We start from the raw sequence: 20,483 nt of genomic DNA on the forward strand, positions 1-20,483 counted from the left end.
AAATGCAAATCAAAACTACAATGAGATATCATCTCACACCAGTCAGAATGGCCATCATCAAAAAATCTAGAAACAATGAATGCTGGAGAGGGTGTGGAGAAAAGGGAACCCTCTTGCACTGTTGGTGGGAATGTAAATTGATACAGCCACTATGGGGAACAGTATGGAGGTTCCTTAAAAAACTAAAATTAGAACTATCATACAACCCAGCAATCTCACTACTGGGCATATACCCTGAGAAAACCATAATTCAAAAAGAGTCATGTGCCACAATGTTCATTGCAGCTCTATTTACAATAGTCAGGAGATGGAAGCAACCTAAGTGTCCATCATCAGATGAATGGATAAAGAAGATGTGGCACATATATCCAATGGAATATTAGCCATAAAAAGAAACGAAATTGAGTTTTTTGTAGTGAGGTGGATGGACCTAGAGTCTGTCATACAGAGTGAAGTAAGTCAGAAAGAGAAAAACAAATACTGTATGCTAACACGTATATATGGAATCTAAGAAAACAAAAAGGTTATGAAGTACCTAGGGGTAAGATGGGAATAAAGACACAGACCTACTAGAGAATGGACTTGAGGATATGGGGAGGGGGAAGGGTAAGCTTTGACAAAGTGAGAGAGTGGCATGGACATATATACACTACCAAACGTAAAATAGATAGCTAGTGGGAAGCAGCCGCATAGCACAGGGAGATCAGCTAGGTGGTTTGTGATCACCTAGAGGGGTGGGATAGGGAGGGTGGGAGGGAGGGAGATGCAAGAGATATGGGAACATTTGTATATGTATAACTGATTCACTTTGTTATAAAGCAGAAACTAACACACCATTGTAAAGCAATTATACTGCAATAAAGGTGTTAAAAAAAACCACAATGGGACATGATGAAACCAAAGAGGAAATCAGAAAATACCTCAAGACAAATGAAAACGGAAACACAACTTCCTAAGATATGAGATGTAGCAAAAGCAGTTCTAAGGGGGAAGTTAGAACCAATACAGGCCTTCCTCAAGAAACAAGAAAAATCTTGAGTAAACATCTTACCACCTAAAAGCATTAGAAAAAGAAGAAGAAACAAAGCCCAAAGTCAGGAGAAGGAAGGAAATAATAATAATATAATAATAATAATATATAATAATAAACATAATAATCATAGGGGAAATAAATAAAATAGAGATCCAAAAAATAATAGAAAAGATCAATAAAACTAAGAGCTGGTTCTTTAAAAAGATAAATAAAATTCATAAACCTTTAGCCAGGATCACCAAGAAGAAAAGAGAGGGGATCCAAATAAACAAAATAAGAAATGAAAGAGGAGACATAACAACCAATAACACAGAAATGTAAAAAAATCATGAGAGAATACTATGAGCAGTTATATGCCAAGAAATTGGACAACCTAGAAGAAATGAACAAATTTCTAGAAAGATACAGCCTGCCGAGACTGCTTCAAGAAGAAACAGACAATTTGAACAGACTAATCACTACAAGTAAAATTGAATCTGTAATAAAAGAAAAAACTTCCAGCAAACAGCAATCCAGGACCAGATGGCTTCAGAGGGGAATTCTAACAAACATATAAAGAAGAGCTAATACTTATCCCTCTCAAACTATTCCAAAAACTTGAAGAGGAAGGAACACTCACAGATTTATTCTACAAGGCCACCATTACTCTGATACCAAAACCAGACAAGGAAACTACACACACAAAAAAAGAAATTATATGTCAATATCTTTGATGAATATAGATGCAAAAATCCTCAATGAAATATTAGCAAACTGAATACAACAGTATATAAAAGGGATCAAGTTGGATTTATTCCAGGGTCAAGAGGGTGAATCAACATTCACAAATCAATCAATGTGATGCACATTAACAAAAGGAAGGATAAAAATCAAATGATCGTCTCAGTAGATGCAGGAAAAGCATTTGAAAAATTTCAATATCCATTCATGATAAAAATTCTTATCCAAGTGGGTATAGAGGGAACATATCTCAGCATAATTAAGGCCATTATGATAAACCCATAGCCAACATCATACTCAATGGTGAAAAGCTGAAAGACTTCCCACTAAGTTCTGGAACAAGACAAAGATGCCCACTCTTACACTTCTGTTTAACATAGTAATGGAAGTTCTAGCCACAGCAATCAGAGAAGTAAAAGAAGGAAAAGACATCCAAATTGGAAGGGAAGAAGTAAAACTGTCACTATTTGCAGATGACATGATACTTTATATTGGGAACTCTAAAGTCTCCACCCCCAAATATTAGGACTAATAAATGAATTCAGCAAGGTTGAAGGATACAAGATTACCATACAGAAATCTGTTGCATTTATATACACTAATAATGAAATTTCAGAAACAGAAAGTAAAAAATCATCCTGTTTAAAATCATACCAAAAAGAAGAAAATACCAAGAATAAACTTAACCAAGGAGGTGAAACACCTATAATCTGAAAACTATAAAACATTGATGAAAGGAATTGAAGATAATTCAAAGAAATGGAAAGATATCATCCTGTGCCCTTGGATTGGAAAAATTAATATTGTTAAAATGGCCATAATACATAAAGGAATCTACAGATTTAATGAAATCCCTATAAAAATATCCATGACATTTTTCACAGAATGAGAACAAATAAAAATCCATAGGGAACCACAAAAAACTCCAAATTGCCAAAGTCATCTTGAGAGAAAAGAACAAAGCTGGAGGTATAACCCTCCCAGACTTCAGAATATACTACAAAGCTACAGAAATCAAAACAGCATGGTACTGGCACAGAAACAGACACATAGATCAAAGGAGCAGAATAGAGAACCAGAAGTGAACCTACACACCTATTGTCAATTACTTTATGACAAAGGAGGTAAGAATATACAATGGAGAAAAGACAGTCTCTTCAGCAAGTGGTACTGGGAAAACTGAACAGCCACATGTAAAACAATGAGATTAGAACATTCCCTCAGACCATGTATATAAGTAAGCTCAAAGTGGTTCAAAGACCTAAATGTAATACATGACACCATGAAACTCCTAGAAGAGAACATAGGCAGAACACTGACAAAAATCGTAACAATATGTTTTTGGGTCCGTCTCCTAAGCCAAAGGAAATAAAGCAAAAATAAAGTAATAGGGCCTAATTAAGCTTAAAAAGCTTTTGCACAGCAAAGGAAACTATCAATAACATGAAAATACAACCTATGAAAAGGGAGAAAATATTTGCAAATGGTGTGGCTGACAAGGGGTTAATATCCAAAATACACAAACAGCTCATACAACTCAATATCAAAAAAATAAAAAACCCAGGCAACAAATGGGCAGAAGACCTGAATAGAAAGTTTTCCAAAGAAGACATACATATGGCTAACAGGCACATGAAAAGATGCTCAACATTGCTAATTATTAGAGAAATGCAAAACAAAAATGAGATATCACCTCACCTGTCAGAATGGCCATCATCAAAATGTCTACAAATAACAAATGTTGGGGTTTGTTATTATACTATTGGTGGGGTTGTACATTGTTTCCAGCCACTATAGAAAACAGTACGGAGTTTCTTTAAAAAACTAAAAATAGAACTATGATATGATCCAGGAATTTCAGTGCTGGGTATGTATTTGTAGAAAATGAAAACACTAATTTGAAAAGATGCATGTACCTCAATGTTCATAGCAGCACTATCTACAATAGTCAAGATATGGAAGCAACCTAAGTGCCCATCAACAGATGAATGGATACAGATGTGGTTTATATATACAATGGAATACTACTCAGCACCCCACAAAAGAATGGAATTCTGTCATTTGCAACAATGTGATGGACCTTGAGGGTATTATGCTTAGTGAAATACGTCAGTGAGAAAAAATCAAATACTCTATTTTATCACTTACATGTGGAATGTGAAAAACAAAACAAATGTATATTTAAAAAACAGAAACAGACTTATAGACGTAGAGAACAAACTAGTGGTTACCAGTGTAGAGGGAATAGGGAGGGGTGAGATAGGGGTATCAGATTAAGAGATACAAAGCACTATGTATAAAATAAATAAGCAACTTTGATATATTGTACAGCAAACAAACAAACAAAAGAAACCTACACTCTGCTAGTGAAGAGCACACACACACTTGCTTATTCCTGAAACAAGGCAGAAAAAAACAGGTTGAAACTGAATGGGACTCTGGCCAGTTTCCTGCAACCACTCTGGCACACAGCCAGCCTGAACCAAGCACGTGTTCTACCCCACTTGCTTCACCTAGCTCTACACTAGGGTGAGGGTGGCTGAGGGGAGTGCTCAGATTTGAGGGACTATGCCAGCCCAGACCCCAAATGGCATTTGAATGGGGCAGGGGCAGCAACCTGGCGTTTATGGAGGCACCACATCAGAAGTATTCCAGGATTCCAAGCAGAACTGGGGACATCACAGCCTGAACCCACGCCCACACCCATGCCAAATGCCTGCTCCAGCCCCTCTTGCTCCAGCACTGTTCCCCTCTGGGGTTAGTGTGATGGTGCTGGGATGGGGGAAAGAACACACTTAGAGGGAATGGAGCCATCTTGGACTTGACCCTCAGTGCTTCTGCTCCAGCAATTTGGGACCTGCCCCCAGCCCCAAGAGGGTGGTATTGGCCACTGAAAAAGGGAGAAGCCCTGGCTCACACATGACTCTAGCTCTCGCTGCTCCATCTGCAGCACCACCTCCTACCAAGGTGATAGCTGCCAGCACACTCTAGGGAAAGACATGACTTGTGCTCAAGTCAGATCTAGCTCTCTCACCAAAGTCACTGGGCACATGCAGACTGTATGGGGATGCTCATACACAAGGACACACCTTCAAGACTGGAAAAGGTAACTGTTTCATCTAATTTCATAGACTAGAGACAGCAAAAGTTAAGAACAATGAGAAGACAGAGGGATTTGTTTCATTGAAAGAACAGGAGAAAACCCCTGAAAAAAAACCAACTAATAAAACAGAAATAAACAATTTACTAGATAAAGAATTCAAATCATTAGTAATAGATAGGCTAACTGAATTAGGGAAAAGAATAGATGAACACAGAATTTTAACAAGGAAATTAAAAAATTTAAAAGGTGAAATGAAAAACACACTAGAAGGAATTAACAGCAGACTAGGTAATACAGAAGAATGAATAAGTGATCTGGAAGATAGAATAATGGAAATCATGCAATCAGAATAGTAAAAAGTAAATTAAAAAAAAATGAGAACAGTTTAAGGGACATTTGGGACAACACAAAGCATACCAACATAAGCATTATAGAGGTCCCAGAAGAAGAGAGAGGGAGAGGGGGCTTAAAAATGTATTTGATGAAGCTATGGCTGAAAATTTATTGAAACTGAAGAAGGAAACCAATATCCAGGTACAAGAAGCATAGAGTGTCCCAAAGAAGATGAACCCAAACAGATGCATACCAAGACATAATAATTAAAATGGCAAAAGCTTAAGATAAAGAATTCTAAAGGTAGCAAGAGAAAATCAAAGAGTCATATATAAGGGAATCCCCATAAGGCTATCAGCTGATATTTTGCAGAAAACTTGCAGGCCAGAAGGAAGGACATGATATACATATAAAGTTCTAAAAGAGAAAACCCTGCAAGCTAGGATGCTCTCCCAGCAAGATTATCATTTAGAATTGAAGGAGAGATAACGAACTTCTCAGACAAGCAAAAACTAAAAGAATTGAGCAATACTAAACCTACCCTAAAAGAAATGTTAAAGGGTTTTCTCTAATTGAAAAGGCTATAACAAAAAGTAAATTTCTATGGGAAAGGAACAAATTCCACTAGTAAAGGCAAATATATAATAAAGGCTGAGGATCAACCAAGTAAGTAAGCTAGTACAAAGATTTAAAGAAAAAAAATTAAAATCAAGTATAACTACAATAAACTGTGAAGGGATAAACATGGAGATGTAAAATATGACATTAAAAACACAAAATGTGGGGGAAGGGAGTAAAAAAAGTAAATATTTTAGAATGTGTTTGAAGTTAAATGAGTAACAGTTTTTAAAAAGTAGATACAGTTGTAGGTCAACATATAGGAACCCCTTGGTAACCACAAATTAAAAACCTACAATAGATATATAAAACTAGAGAGAAAGGAACAGAAGCAAACCAATAAAGAAAACCATCAAACTACAAAGGAAGAAACTAAAAGAAGAAGAAAAGAACAGAGAAGTACAAACACAACCAGAATACAACTAACAAAATGGCAATAAGTACATACCTATCAATAATCACTTTAAAGGTCATTGGACTAAATACTCCAATTGAAAGACATAGGGTGGCTGATTGGATGAAAAAAGAAGACCCATCTATATGCTGCTTACAAGAGACTCACTTCGAGTTAGACACACACACAGACTGAAAGTCAGAGGATGGAAAAAGATATTTCATGTAAATGGAAACAACAAGAAAACAGGGGTAGTAATATTCATATAGGACAAAATAATCTTTAAAACAAAGTCTATAACAAAAGATTAAGGGTATTATATAATGATAAAATGATCAATACAATAAGAGGATATAACACTCTTTATCATATACACACCTAATACAGGAATACCTAAATATATAAAGCAAATATTAACAAACATGAAGGGAGAAATTGACAATAATACAAAAATGGTAGGGGACTTTAACACTTCACTTTTTTTTTTTTTTTTGCAGTACGCGGGCCTCTCACTGTTGTGGCCTCTCCCGTTGTGGAGCACAGGCTCCGGACACGCAGGCTCAGCGGCCATGGCTCACGGGCCTAGCCGCTCTGCGGCATGTGGGATCTTCCCAGGCCGGGGCACGAACCTGTGTCCCCTGCATCGGCAGGCGGACTCTCAACAACTGCGCCACCAGGGAAGCCCAACACTTCACTTATTTTAATGGACAGATCATCCAGAGAGAAAATCAATAAGGAAATGGTGTCTTAAATGACACAATAGAACAGTTAGACTTATCTACAGGACATTCCATCCAAAAGCAGCAGAATACACATTCTTTTCAATTGCACATGGAATGTTCTCCAGGATAGATCACATGCTAGGCCATAAAACAAGTCTCAACAAATTTAAGAAGATAGAAATTATATCAAGCATTTTTTCTGACCACAACAGTATGAAACTAGAAATCAATTACAGGAAGTAAAATGGAAAAACACAAACAGGAGACTAAACAACATGCTACTAAATAAATCAATGGGACATAATTCAAAAAGAGTCATGTACCACAATGTTCATTGCAGCTCTATTTACAATAGCCAGGACATGGAAGCAACCTAAGTGTCCTTCATCGGATGAATGGATAAAGAAGATATGGCACATATATACAATGGAATATTACTCAGCCATAAAAAGAAACGAAATTGAGTTATTTTTAGTGGGGTGGATGGACCTAGAGTCTGTCATACAGAGTGAAGTAAGTCAGAAAGAGAAAAACAAATACCATATGCTAACACATATATATGAAATCTAAAAAAAAATTTTTAAAAGGTTCTGATGAACCTAGAGGCAGGACAGGAATAAAGACACAGACATAGAGAATGGACTTAAGCACACGGGGAGTGGGAAGGGAGGTGAGAGAGTGGCATGGACATATATACATTACCAAGTGTAAAATAGATAGCTAGTGGGAATCAGCCACATAGCACAGGGAGATCAGCTCAGTGCTTTGTGATCACCTAGAGGGGTGGGATAGGGAGTGTGGGAGGGATACACAAGAGGGAGGAGATATGGGGATATATGTATATGTATAGCTGATTCACTTTGTTATAAAGCAGAAACTAACACACCATTGTAAACAATTATACTCCAATAAAGATGTTAAAAAAAAAGATGAGACGATGATGAAATCAAAGAGGAAATCAGAAAATACCTCGATACAAATGAAAGTGGAGACACAACATTCCAAAATCTGTGGGATGCAGCAAAGCAGTTCTAAGAGGGAAGTTTACAGTGACACAGGCCTACCTCAAGAAATAAGAAAAATCTCAAACAACTTATATTACCAACTAAAAGAATTAGAAAAAGAGCAAACAAAGCTCAAAGTCATCAGAAGGCAGGAAATAATAAAGATCAGAGAGGAAATAAATAAAACAGAGACCAAAAAAACAATAGAAAAGATCAATGAAACCAAAATCTGGTCCTTTGAAAAGATAAAATTGATAAACCTTTAGTGAGGCTCACCAAGAAGAAAAGAGAGAGGACCCAAATAAAATAAGAAATTAAAGAGGAGACATAACAACCAATACCACAGAGATTCAAAAAATCATAAAAGAATACTATGAACAGTTATATGCCAACAAACTGAACAACCTAGAAGAAACAGACACATTTCTAGAAGCATACAATCTTTAAAGACTGAATCAGGAAGAAATAAACAATCTGAACAGACTGATCACTAATAGTGAAACTGAATTTATAATTTAAAAAACTCCCAGCTAACCAAAGTCCATGACTGGATGGCTTCACAGGGGAGTTCTACCAAACATACAAAGAAGAGTTAATACATATTCTTCTCAATCTATTCCAAAAATTGAAGAGGAAGGAACACACTGTAGTTAATCCATACTTTCCATAAATATTTTGAGTGACTGCATAAGTAGATGGCTGACTGAATTATATCCCCAACACCTAACACAGTTTTTGGTAAATAACTGCTAATTGAAATGTCCCCAATCCTGAATGATCTCATCCTTATCAAGCCCATGGACTATACAAAAGCTTCTCTCTGGGTTTAGCCTATTATTTCAATGTGTAATAAAGATGTTGGCCTGAATTATAGCTAGGCAGTTGTTACCTCAAATCGGGGTACATCCATTTCAACTTGTCCTCTTAGCAATGGGGTTTGTCTGGGAGTCTCACGGATCATCACACTCCATCTGAAATGAAGTTTAGACAGATATTTAGGGCTCTGTTTCATCACAGGTTGGCACCAATGCTTCACATGTCACGAAAGGGGTCAAAATATTTATGTGATGGGTAGGGATGAGTTGTAGGGGTTGCCCAAGTTATCTCAGGTCACCTGATCTCAAGGTATATCCCAAGAGAGACCTCTGCTTCATGACTTCTCAAGGCCAGTGTGATGGAAGGAATTCCACCACAGAGTTCTCAGAGAGCAGTGCTTCTCAAGCAGTGGTAACTACCAAGATCACCTGAGGTGCTTTTGTAAAATACACATACCAGGGCTCTACCCAAGACCTACTGAATAAGAATATTTGTGGTAGGGCCCAGCTTGGTACCTTGAAAAAGCTCCCCAGGTTATCCTTATGAGCAGCCATAAATCAAATACTATGCCCCCACATAGAAAGTCTTTCTTCTCAGAAGATTGGAGGAGAATACTGTCTCTTCTCTAGGGCACAGATAATCCAGGCCAGTTGTTTATGAGCCCTCTTTTTTTGAGTTTCTTTGAGTACCTGATGAAGCTATAGAATAGTTTCTATACTATCCTAGAATAGAACAGAAAGATGGAAACTTTCCCAAGGAAAAAATATGCTTACATGGATAAATAGCTATGCAATTTGAAGTAGGTTTATAGAACCCTTGAAATTTACCAATGGGTGCTCCTGCTCTAGGATCTTTTAAGTTTGAAGAGGGGCTTCAGTGATGTTTAAAGGATACACAGTAGACCCTGGCTTCTTAATAGGCAAAGTCCCCCAAAATTCCTTGCACCGAAGCCAGAAAGGCAATGAAGCTCTGTGAGGGAGTTTAGAACACTCCTGACTGAGATGATGTCACTGGGAGTAACTGGCAAGGGAATGGAAAAGCCACAATGACCTCATCTTTCAGCTACTCACCTGTCTAGAATCCTCACACTAGCTTGCTCCACTCTGTTGAGGATGTTCAGAGGTGATTTGTTTTTGTTCCAAAACGCACCCCAGCCGAGGACACGGGCCAGATCATTACCGGTTCCAAGAGGGATGACTGCCAGCTGACACTGCAAGAACAAAACCGGGCACCCTTTTCAGACAATCCTACCAAGATCCACCCATAAAAGAACCCAGAGGGTGCTTTTTGGGGAAAAAATATGGTCTCAAAACTAGTGGCAATAAGGGACCTATGATTTTAGGAAGTGTAATAGGAAGATGTTTGAAGTTGAGTGAAATTTTCCCTAAGGAGTTGGGTCCCACTCTTGGCAATACAGAACCTACTCAGTAAGGGGACACGTTGCTGGAATATGACAATATTTGTAGCCATGCTTTTAAAAGAGATATATAGCCACAAATTTCTATCTAGGCTGGGCCAAAGAGGTAAGGTGCCTTAAGGAGACAAAGCCACTGCAGTCAGAAGAGCAGGGGGCTGCTTAGGGAGAGGGGGGAGAAGTAGAGGAACATTTCTGCTACTCTAGAGACTTAGGGAAGAAACTCAGTGTCCTCAGGAGGGGTAGGGAATTGGGAGTTGAATGCTGCCTGATGCCACTTCTGTTTTTCTTGCTTTCCTCCCCTTCAAATCTTCATTTTGGGGCTTGGGAAATAGAGCACTGCTCATTTTTTTCTGCTAACTTCCTCTTTCTTCCTTCCTACTATTAGATAACCAGAAAATGGTATAGGTGAGCAGGCTTAGATTGGGAATCTACCAGTCAGGTTGACTGTGAAACCAGTAGGAAATGTTCTCCAGGATAGATCAAGTATTTTACAGACAAGGAGAGTAAAGACCAGGGACTTCTTGGGATAAGCAGCGCCACACTGCCAGTCTCTTTAGCAATGGCTAAATTAAGTCAGCTAGGGACTCACCCGTTCCTGTAATCCAAAGGCATCAATCAGAGATAAGACCCAGCTCACGCTGCCGTCTCCACCACAAACCACAATGCGAAAGCGAACAAAGTTCTTGAACATGCAGAGCCTGGAAGGAAGAGGGGAAAGGGGAGTTATTTCATGAGCTGATGAGTTTTACAACTCTTTCCTACAATGTGCCAGGAGCTAAGGACTGCTGCTTCTGCACCCTGCTATCAGGCTACATGTTTCCTTTCTCTTAACCCCTATCTGTGTACCTAAGATCATAGGGAATGCTCCCACAGGCAATCCTGGAGATCAGGCCTTGCCTCAACCTACACTCTTCTTTGCCCAACCTTGTTCTGGAAGTTACTAGCTGCCTAGCCTAATCTACTTGCTGAGGCCCAGGAAGAATATCTTGCACAGTTGCCAGTGGGTTCACAGAAACCAGGGCTGAACAGCCAGATGGTCTCTAAATAAAACAGGCCTGTAGTAGAGATGTATCTACTTGCCCCCAAGAAAAAGAGTGAGTGACAGGAATGGTGGAAAATAATATCCATTTGCCTCCTCCTCTGAAGTCAGGAGACATAGTTACCTTTTCCAACTGGAAAAGGTGAAGCAAATCTGAGAGCAGGACATAGGCTTGAAAGGATTTCTGGGAGAGGGCTAAAAGTCCTCCAACCAGCCAACTCAAGATGCTGTGGAGTTGTGTTTGTGTCCTGACTTGAGAAAATAGACCTTTCCTGCCCAGGTACTGGAACTAATTCCAGGAAGCCTATCCTACTCTAGAATGTGTAGAGGGGGGAGTCCCTTCTGTACCCACAACTACATCCCTTACCCCATGCTTACCCGGCTTCAGGTCCACCCTTCGAAAGGTCAAACACTTGAGACGGGTTAAGGTATTGCTTGAATTTCCGGAGGAAGACGATCCCTTGGTGATCGCCACTTTTGGAGTTGATGAAGATGAGAAGGGGGCATGAACAGGCTGAAGACCAATCAAGATTCCAGAAATCTGGAGATACTACTAATTGGCCTAATAATGCATACAACAGAAAGAAAAGGGAAAAAAAGAAAAGGGCCATTTAGATGGAAGCAAGGCATGACTTAACATCAAATTTTGCAAAGACTTTTTAAAAAACAACTTTATTGAGGTATAATTGATATACAAAGAACTGCATACATTTAATGTGTACAATTTAATGAGTTCAGACATATGCAAACACCCATGATACCATCACCACAATCAAGATAATAGACATCCAACACCTCCCACAGCTTCCCTGTGCCTCTGAGACTGAGGGACAGAGGGGAAGTTAGATGCAAACCAAAAGGGCTTTTATTTAAGAAAACAACAATAGCTGGTCATTGCCCAGCTGTTGCCAGGTAACCAACATTTGCTGAGCAACTACTATATGCCAATCATCATGCTACATACTGCTAGGGGTCTAGCTCTTGCCCTCAAGCTGGGGAGACAGATTCATACACAGCAGTGTATTGGAACACAAGGAATAAAAAAAATTGGTGCCACAACCAAAGATCAATAAAATGTCAAGGGAAAACTGAAGAAGGAGAAGGTTGAGAGCCCAGGAGGAGGATCAGCACACCCAACTTGTCCTCTCTCTGCCTGGGATAGCTCAGTTCTTACACTGAGAAGATACAAGGTCAGGAAGGATGGGGAGAAAAGGCTGCCTTTCAGCCAGGAGCTAATGACAGAACATATCAATGTGGAGTGAAGCAGGGAGCTTTAATCGCTCCTCTAAAGTTCTGGCAGAGCAATCTAAGTTATCATACCAATTATCAGGGGAAACAAGACTATAGGGAAATTGTCTGGACAAGAGAGAGTCTTTTAATAATCTCCAGCACTGAAGTTCCCCATAGAGAAGTGGAGTTATAGCAGTCTAAATTGCCATAGCCTGCCAGCTCATACTGGGTCATAGAGCCTGTTGGCAGGGAGACAGGCAGTGAGCAATGGCCTCATAGGAGATGCGAGACAAATTGTGAGCCTCCAAACCTCTGAGCTCGTGGCTTGCCAGGGATGCCCCAGCAAAAATAAATGCAAAGGGAAAAAAGCATGTGGCTTGCTCCTGAATGGTGTGTGCCACAGGGAGAGAGGCAAGTTGAAGTGTCCCATTTGTTGTAACCTGGGTAAAAGGGAGCCTGAAGAGGAAGACTGCTGACTTGAGCAGATTTCATGGCTGTTTTGCCTGGAAAAATCTAAAGCAAGCTTCCTCTATGGGCCAATTTCTACTCACTGGCCAGTGGAGCTTGAAGACCTCCTAAGCCAGCTAGCCTGTCATGCACCAAAACTTCAGGGCTTGCCAGGGCTCATAGCTGCAAGGGGAGTCTGCTATGTCCCTTCAGTAGCATAGCTTGGAAGTAGTTACCCTCCCTGAACATGTTATCCCTTTTCAATATTTTATTTTACAAAATATATGTTAACACAATGGTAGTTAAGACATTCATTCATTCATTCAACATATATGTATTGAGGGCATTCTTTGTGTCTGTCCTTGTTATGTTCCGATATACAGTGATAGACAAGATATAAATGATCTTTGCTCTTGTGGAATTTATATTCTAATGGAACGATGCAGACCATAAATAAATACACAAATAAATATAGAAAATAATGCGATATGAAGAAAAATAAAGCAGGAAAAGGGGAATGGAGACTGATGGGGGTGTTGTTTTAGACAGGTGGCCAGGGATGGCTTCTCTGGTGAGATGACATTTGAATGAAATGAGGTAGTGAGCAATGCAGGTATCTGGGGGAAGAGTTTTTTGGGGGTCAAGAGGAAGAATAAGAACCCGCCCAGAGAAGGGAGACTGCCTGGGATGTTTGTGGACAGTGAAGAGAATAGCATGGCTGCTGTGGAGTAAGTGAGGGAGAGAGGTTACAGGGCCCACATAAAATGACAACAAAATGTTAGACGAATCCTGTGAACAAGGTGACAAAAATGGTATTCTGGGCTGGAATATAGTGATATTAGGCAGATTCATAACCAGGTAAATGATCATGTCCACAAGGTTGCTTTTGAATAGGCTGATGTTAATTGTAAGGGAATGTCCAGTACTATTCAACAATGTTAACCAATTTAAATAAAAACATGGAAGGCTAGCTTGTCAACTTTGAAGTACCTAAAGCAGGAGGTAGAGCCACTGGATGACAGAATCAAGATTGAAAAATGACCTTAACAGGCAGTAGGGTCAAAGTAAACAAGCTGAAAAGGGGATAAATGTGAAGCTTGGCCTTTAGGCATAAGGACATAAGTTGCAGCAGAACAAGACAATAGGAACTTGGCTTGGCAGCATCAAGCGTGAAAAGGGCTTAGGGGATTTACTTGACTTTAAGCTCCAGATGAGTCAACAGTCTGAAAGAGCTTAAAAAAAAAAAAAGGATCGTGCTTCTTTGAGCTAAGTTAATATAATCACAGTGCCCAAAACCAAGGAGCCAAGAGTCCCTCTCAAATTTGTTCAGTTCATACCACAGAAAGATGCTAAATTAGCATAAGGTTGGCTTCCTGCTCCCCTTCCTGTATTTTAAGATCCTCTTTTAAGATACTAACTCATTTAACACGCATAACGCACTTGAGTATAACTTTTATTCCCTATTGGCAGAAAACAAATGATACATGAGGCACAGAGAGGTTAAGTAACTTGCCCAAGGTCACACAGTTAGTAAATGATGGAGTATGCTCCCGGGAGTAGTAGTATCAGCATCATTTCTTGTAAGAAATGGAAATTCTTGTGCCCTACCCAGATCTACTGAATCAAAAGCTCTGGGGCAGGGGCATAGGGCCTAGAAATCTGTGTTTTAAAAAGCCTTCTGGATGATTCTGAGGCATTCTTGTATTTGACAAATACTGCATTATACTGTTTTGCCCCCATATAAATCAGGGATCCTGTCTTAGTCATATCTTATTCTCTACATTGTTATCACTGAGCCTTACATATACGCAGTATTCAGTAAATGTATTAATGAATTCATGTAACAAATCTTGACTGTGAATATACCATGTATCGGGTTTGAGTTAAGTGCTAGTGATAAAAGAGCTCACAGTCTGGAGTGGGAGACATACATGTGACGAACTATAATATAGTGTGTTAAGTGCTCTGAGATATGTGTTCTGGGTTTACAGCAAAGGAAGTAATTTATTTGTCTGGAGAAATGGGGAGGGGCAATTACAGAAGTCTTTAAACAGGAGACAATGTTTGACGTTGCTCTCACCCTCTAGGATGAGAGAAGAAATTTACCAAGCAGATAGGGTAGGAAAAAGGGAAATTAGAAGACATCAGAAATTAGAGTTTGTTGACTGAATAAATAATGAATGAATGCTAATCAGCAATGGCATGTGCTTCCTCAGAAAGTCATCAAATGGATACCGCCACCTTGGATGCTGGAGAAGGGATTCCCTAGCCTGGCCAGAGGGTTGGACCAGATCATCTTTAATGACCTCATCATCTCTAAGATGGGTGGGACTTCCCAACAGGGAATATTAAAGAGTGTATTTGCCTAGGCCAAGAAGCCAGAAGGAGTCAAGAAGATATGGAGGTTTCAAAAGATACTCCTAAGAAACCACAGGCCAAGTAACACATGATAGAAAGAAGGGCTCTCAAGAGTGACATTCAATTGGATCAAGATTGCAGGTGACTAGGATGAAAGGCTAAAAGCTAACTCATGGGGCATTGTATGAGACATTACACAAAAAGAATGGCTTAGCACAGGTGCTTCTAAGCAATAATATGTCATCGGTGGAAAGCAAAAGAAAGTAGTAATGCTATCAGTTGACCATCTATAACAAGAATAAGAAATGATATAAGATGGGAAAAAACAAACTAAAAAACCCAACTTCCACAAGAACACAGAACATGTTGGGCCAATTACAAAGGAGAGGTGGCAGCCCCTTAACACCTATTTGGGGGTGATTTATAAGATGCTGAGGCGGCCATCCTTCAGTCTGCCCAAAGACATCTTCCCCAGGTCCCTGTGGGGTTGAGCAAAGTCTCAGATTCAAGACTTCATTGACTTTCATTAGCAGCCTGAGTAGACTTGGCTGACTAGTTTGATACTTTTCCATCTTGTCCCTAGGCCCTTCTTTCTCCTAGCCAGTCAAGTGTCTCTTATATACCAAGTCATCAATCTCATCATCTCTCTAGTCAGCTATCTGGTAAGTGACTCTATGTGGATAAATATTTGAGTAGTTCTGAGAATAATATATGCATGCATCCCTGAGTGAGGGATGTGTGTCTGTTCATGTCATTATGGGGACATATGAGTATGCTTGCCTGCAGAAAACTGTGTGAGTGGCTCATTCCATGTATCAATGTCTGTCTGTATCTGTGTTGGGGTTGGGAAATGAACTGGAAGAGACTAGAGTGGCTCAGAGTGTATGTACACGTATGTGCACACATGTACACATGTGCTGTGTCTAGTTCTAAAACTGTTGTAATCGTTACAGGAATCCTTGCCCCCTAGCTAATGCTGGCTTTTCCTTGGCAATGAAGTAGGCAGCAAGCAAAAAAAATTATTTCATGGATTATCTACTGTCTCAAAATCATGTAAAAGCTGAAATCAATTCTGATCATTTGGAAACAATTTTGACAGAGACTACAAAGAACATGCCCACATACATATACACCATAAGCAATATTCACCATCCCAAAAGTCTAAAGGAAAACATGAGCTGTCTATACACATATGCACACTCGTACTCCTAGAAATGTTTGATTGGTTGACCAGATTAATTTAATTGCAGTCTTTTTCTCTAGGCTTTACATCTTCCCTCCCTCCCCAATGTATTCCCCAATGTATTAAAGTTTAGCTACTCACCATCACCCTTGGGGTCGCTGAGGGCAGTGGGAGGAATGACTGATGATCGATGACTTCCAAACCAGCATTCCTTGGAAAACCGTCTCCTGCAGTCATCATGCACCTGGAACAACAGGAGAAGAAAGAAAAAACTTGAGTGGGGTGAGAAAAGGATAAGATAGATCAGCATTTTGTCCCAATTCCAAAATTTAAGTGCTCAGTATTCAAAACTCCCTTTCTGAGATTTGGTGCCATACACATACCCCTGACTCAATCTCTCTTTCCACTCTGAGCCTGCACCATCCCTGAGTGTGACCTCTGAACTCTGTTCCTTTCAAAGGTGGTTTTCAGAAGATACATATCACAGGCACTGCACAGATGCCAGTCCTAGGGCACAATTTTAGTGGCCTACACAATGGGTAGTTTACTTGCAGTATAAGAGTGCAAATCCTGATAACATGTTGTTATGCTTCATTCCTTACAACAACTGTGTGCTGTAGGGAAGACATATTAAGTTTGTTTTAGAAATGAAGAAACCAAAGCTCAGAGAGGTAAAGGATCTTGCTCAAGGTCAAACAACTGGGAAGTGAAAAGGTGTAGACTCTGCTGCCTTCCCCACTAATGGCATATTTCCCAGATTTCTGATATCTTCAAGCATCACTTCCTGGAAAGCTACACAGTTCCTAGAAGACATGAATCTGGCCTAATTATGCAAAACAATTAAAAGAGATCCAGAGGACAATCAGAGTCATCTTCTTTTTTATTACAATATAACTGAGATAAGCATTACACTAATTTCAGGTGTACGGCATAATGATTTGATATTTGTATAAACTGTGAAATGGTCACCATAATAAGTCTAGTTAACATCCATCACTATACATAGTTACATTTTTTTTCCTTGTGATGAGAACTTTTAAGATTTACTCTCTTTTTAAAAAAATTTTAAATTTTATATTAGAGTATAATTGATTAACAATGTTGTGTTAATTTCAGGTATACAGCAAAGTGATTCAGTTATACATATACATGTATCTATTCTTTTTCACATTCTTTTCCCATTTGGGTTATTACAGAATATTTAGCAGAGTTCCCTGTGCTATACTGTAGGTCCTTGTTGGTTATAAGATTTACTTTCTTAAGGAACCCTAACATCATACTAAAGGAATCCATCAAAACACAAGGAAAGAAACCGGGAGGAGTAGATAAGAACAGAGAAGAACTACAAAAACAACCAGCAAACAATGAACAAAATAGCTATAAGTAAATACCTATCAATAATCACTTTAAATTTAAATGAACTAATGCTCCAATCAGAAGATGTAGAGTGGCTGAATGGATACAAAAACAAGGCCGATATATATGCTGCCTGTAAGAAACTCACTTCAGATCTAAAGACACACACAGACTGAAAGTTATAGGATAGAAAAGGGTATTCAATGCAAATGGAAATTAAAAGAAAGCCATGGTAGCAGTACTTATATCAGACAAAATAGACTTTAAAGCAAAGACTGTAACAAAACAAGGAGGGACATTAAGTTATGATAAAGGGGTCAATCTAACAAGACGATATAACATTTGTAAACATTTATGCACTCAACAGAAGAGCACCTAAATATATAAAGCAAATATTAACAGAAATAACTGAAGAAATAGACAGAAATACAATAATAGTAGGGAACTATAATACCCCAGTTACACCAATGGATATATCATCTGACAGAAAATCAATGAAGAAACACTGGCCTTAACACATTAGATGAGATTACCTTATATATTACCTTATATATAGATTACCTTATATATTAAGGTAAAAACATTCCATCAAAAAGCAGCAGAACACACATTCTTTTCAAGTACACATGGAACATTCTCCAGATACATCACATGTTAGGCCACAAAACAAGTCACATTAAATATAAAAAGATTAAAATCATATTAATCATCTTTTCAGAAAACAACACTATGAAACTAGAAATCAACTACAATAAGAGAACTGGAAAAAACACAAACACATGGAGACTAAACAGCATGATGCTAAACAACCAATGGTCAGTGAAGAAATCAAAGAAGAAATAAAAATATACCTTGAGACAAATGAAAATGGAAACATAACTGTCCAAAATCTATGGGACATAAGGTTAACAGCTGATCTTTCAGCAGAAACTCTGCAAGCCAGAAGGGACTGGCAGGACATATTTAAAGTGATGAAGGAGAAAAACCTACAACCAAGATTACTCTACCCAGCAAGGATCTCATTCAGATTTGATGGAGAAATTAAAACCTGTAGAGACAAGCAAAAGCTGCGACAGTTCAGCACCACCAAACCAGCTTTACAACAAATGCTAAAGGAACTTCTCTAGGCAAGAAACACAAGAGAAGGAAAAGACCTACAATAACAAACCCAAAACAATTAAGAATATGGGAAAAGGAACATACATATTGATAATTACCTTAAATGTAAATGGATAAAATGCTCCCACCAAAAGACACAAACTCACTGAATGGATACAAAAACAAGACCTGTATATATGCTGTCTACAAGAGACCCACTTCAGACCTAGAGACACATACAGACTGAAAGTAAGGGGATGGAAAAAGATATTCCATGCAAATGGAAACCAAAAGAAAGTTGGAGTAGCAATTCTCATATCAGACAAAATAGACTTTAAAATAAAGACTATTAGAAGAGACAAAGAAGGACACTACATAATGATCAAGGGATTGATCCAAGAAGAAGATATAACAATTGTAAATATTTATGCACCCAACGTAGGAGCAACTCAATACATAAGGCAAATACTAACAGCCATAAAAGGGGAAATCGACAGTAACACAATCATAGTAGGGGACTTTAACATCTCACTTTCACCAATGGACAGATCATCCAAAATGAAAATAAATAAGGAAACACAAGCTTTAAATGATACATTAAACAAGATGGACTTAATTGATATTTATAGGACATTCCATCCAGAAACAACAGAATACACATTCTTCTCAAGTGCTCATGGAACATTCTCCAGGATAGATCATATCTTGGGTCACAAATCAAGTCTTGGTAAATTTAAGAAAATTGAAATCATATCAAGTATCTTTTTGGACCACAATGCTACGAGACTATATATCAATTACAGGAAAAGATCTGTAAGAAATACAAACACATGGAGGCTAAACAATACACTACTTAATAACCAAGTGATCACTGAAGAAATCAAAGAGGAAATCAAAAAATACCTAGAAACAAATGACAATGGAGGCATGACAACCCAAAACCTATGGGATGCAGCAAAAGCAGTTCTAAGAGGGAAATTTATAGCAATACAATCCTAGCTTAAGAAACAGGAAACATCTCAAATAAACAACCTAACCTTGCAACTAAAGCAACGAGAGAAAGAAGAATTAAAAAACCACAAATTTAGCAGAAGCAAAATCTATGGGACAAAGCAAAAGTAGTCCTAAGAGGGAAGCTCATACTGATACAGCCCTACCTCAAGAAACAAAAATCTCAAATAAAGAATCTAAATATACATTTAAAGGAACTACAAAAAGAAGAATAAGCAAAGACCAAAGTTAGAAGAAGGAAAAAAATAATAGATCATAGAGGAAATAAATGAAATAGAGACAAAAATACAAGAGATCAATAAACGTAACAGTTGGCCTTTTGAAAAGATGAACAAAATCAAGGAACTTATTTAGCCGGCCTCATCAAGAAAAAAAGAGATTACCTAAATAAGTAGAACCAGAAATTAAAGAGGAAAAATTACAAGTTGACACCACAGAAATATGAAGGATCATAAGAGACTACTATGAACAATTATATGTCAACAAATTAAACAACCTAGAAGAAATGGAAAAATTTCTAGATCATATAATCTTCCAACACTGAATCATGAAGAAATAGAAAATCTGAATAGACAGATTATTAGTAATGAAATTGAATCAG

The 20,483-nt window shown here is 38.4% G+C and overlaps 1 protein-coding gene across 1 annotated transcript in view; it reads right to left on the bottom strand.

Annotated features, from left to right (window-relative positions):
- DGKK (diacylglycerol kinase kappa) overlaps nucleotides 1-20,483 on the bottom strand; it is a 119,199-nt gene that overhangs the window by 27,667 nt on the left and 71,049 nt on the right. Inside the window, exons 8-12 of the mRNA XM_027091314.1 lie at nucleotides 16,559-16,661; nucleotides 11,578-11,761; nucleotides 10,750-10,858; nucleotides 9,814-9,953; nucleotides 8,817-8,898 (exon numbers count right to left, since the gene is read on the bottom strand). Of these exons, the coding sequence (XP_026947115.1) occupies nucleotides 8,817-8,898; nucleotides 9,814-9,953; nucleotides 10,750-10,858; nucleotides 11,578-11,761; nucleotides 16,559-16,661 (618 nt within the window). The remainder of the gene's footprint in view (nucleotides 1-8,816; nucleotides 8,899-9,813; nucleotides 9,954-10,749; nucleotides 10,859-11,577; nucleotides 11,762-16,558; nucleotides 16,662-20,483) is intronic.

Source organism: Aethalodelphis obliquidens, unplaced genomic scaffold (assembly GCF_003676395.1).
Source record: "Aethalodelphis obliquidens isolate GAN/ISIS:26980383/991018 unplaced genomic scaffold, ASM367639v1 scaffold71, whole genome shotgun sequence".
In the NCBI taxonomy this organism is placed as follows: Eukaryota; Metazoa; Chordata; class Mammalia; order Artiodactyla; family Delphinidae; genus Aethalodelphis; species Aethalodelphis obliquidens.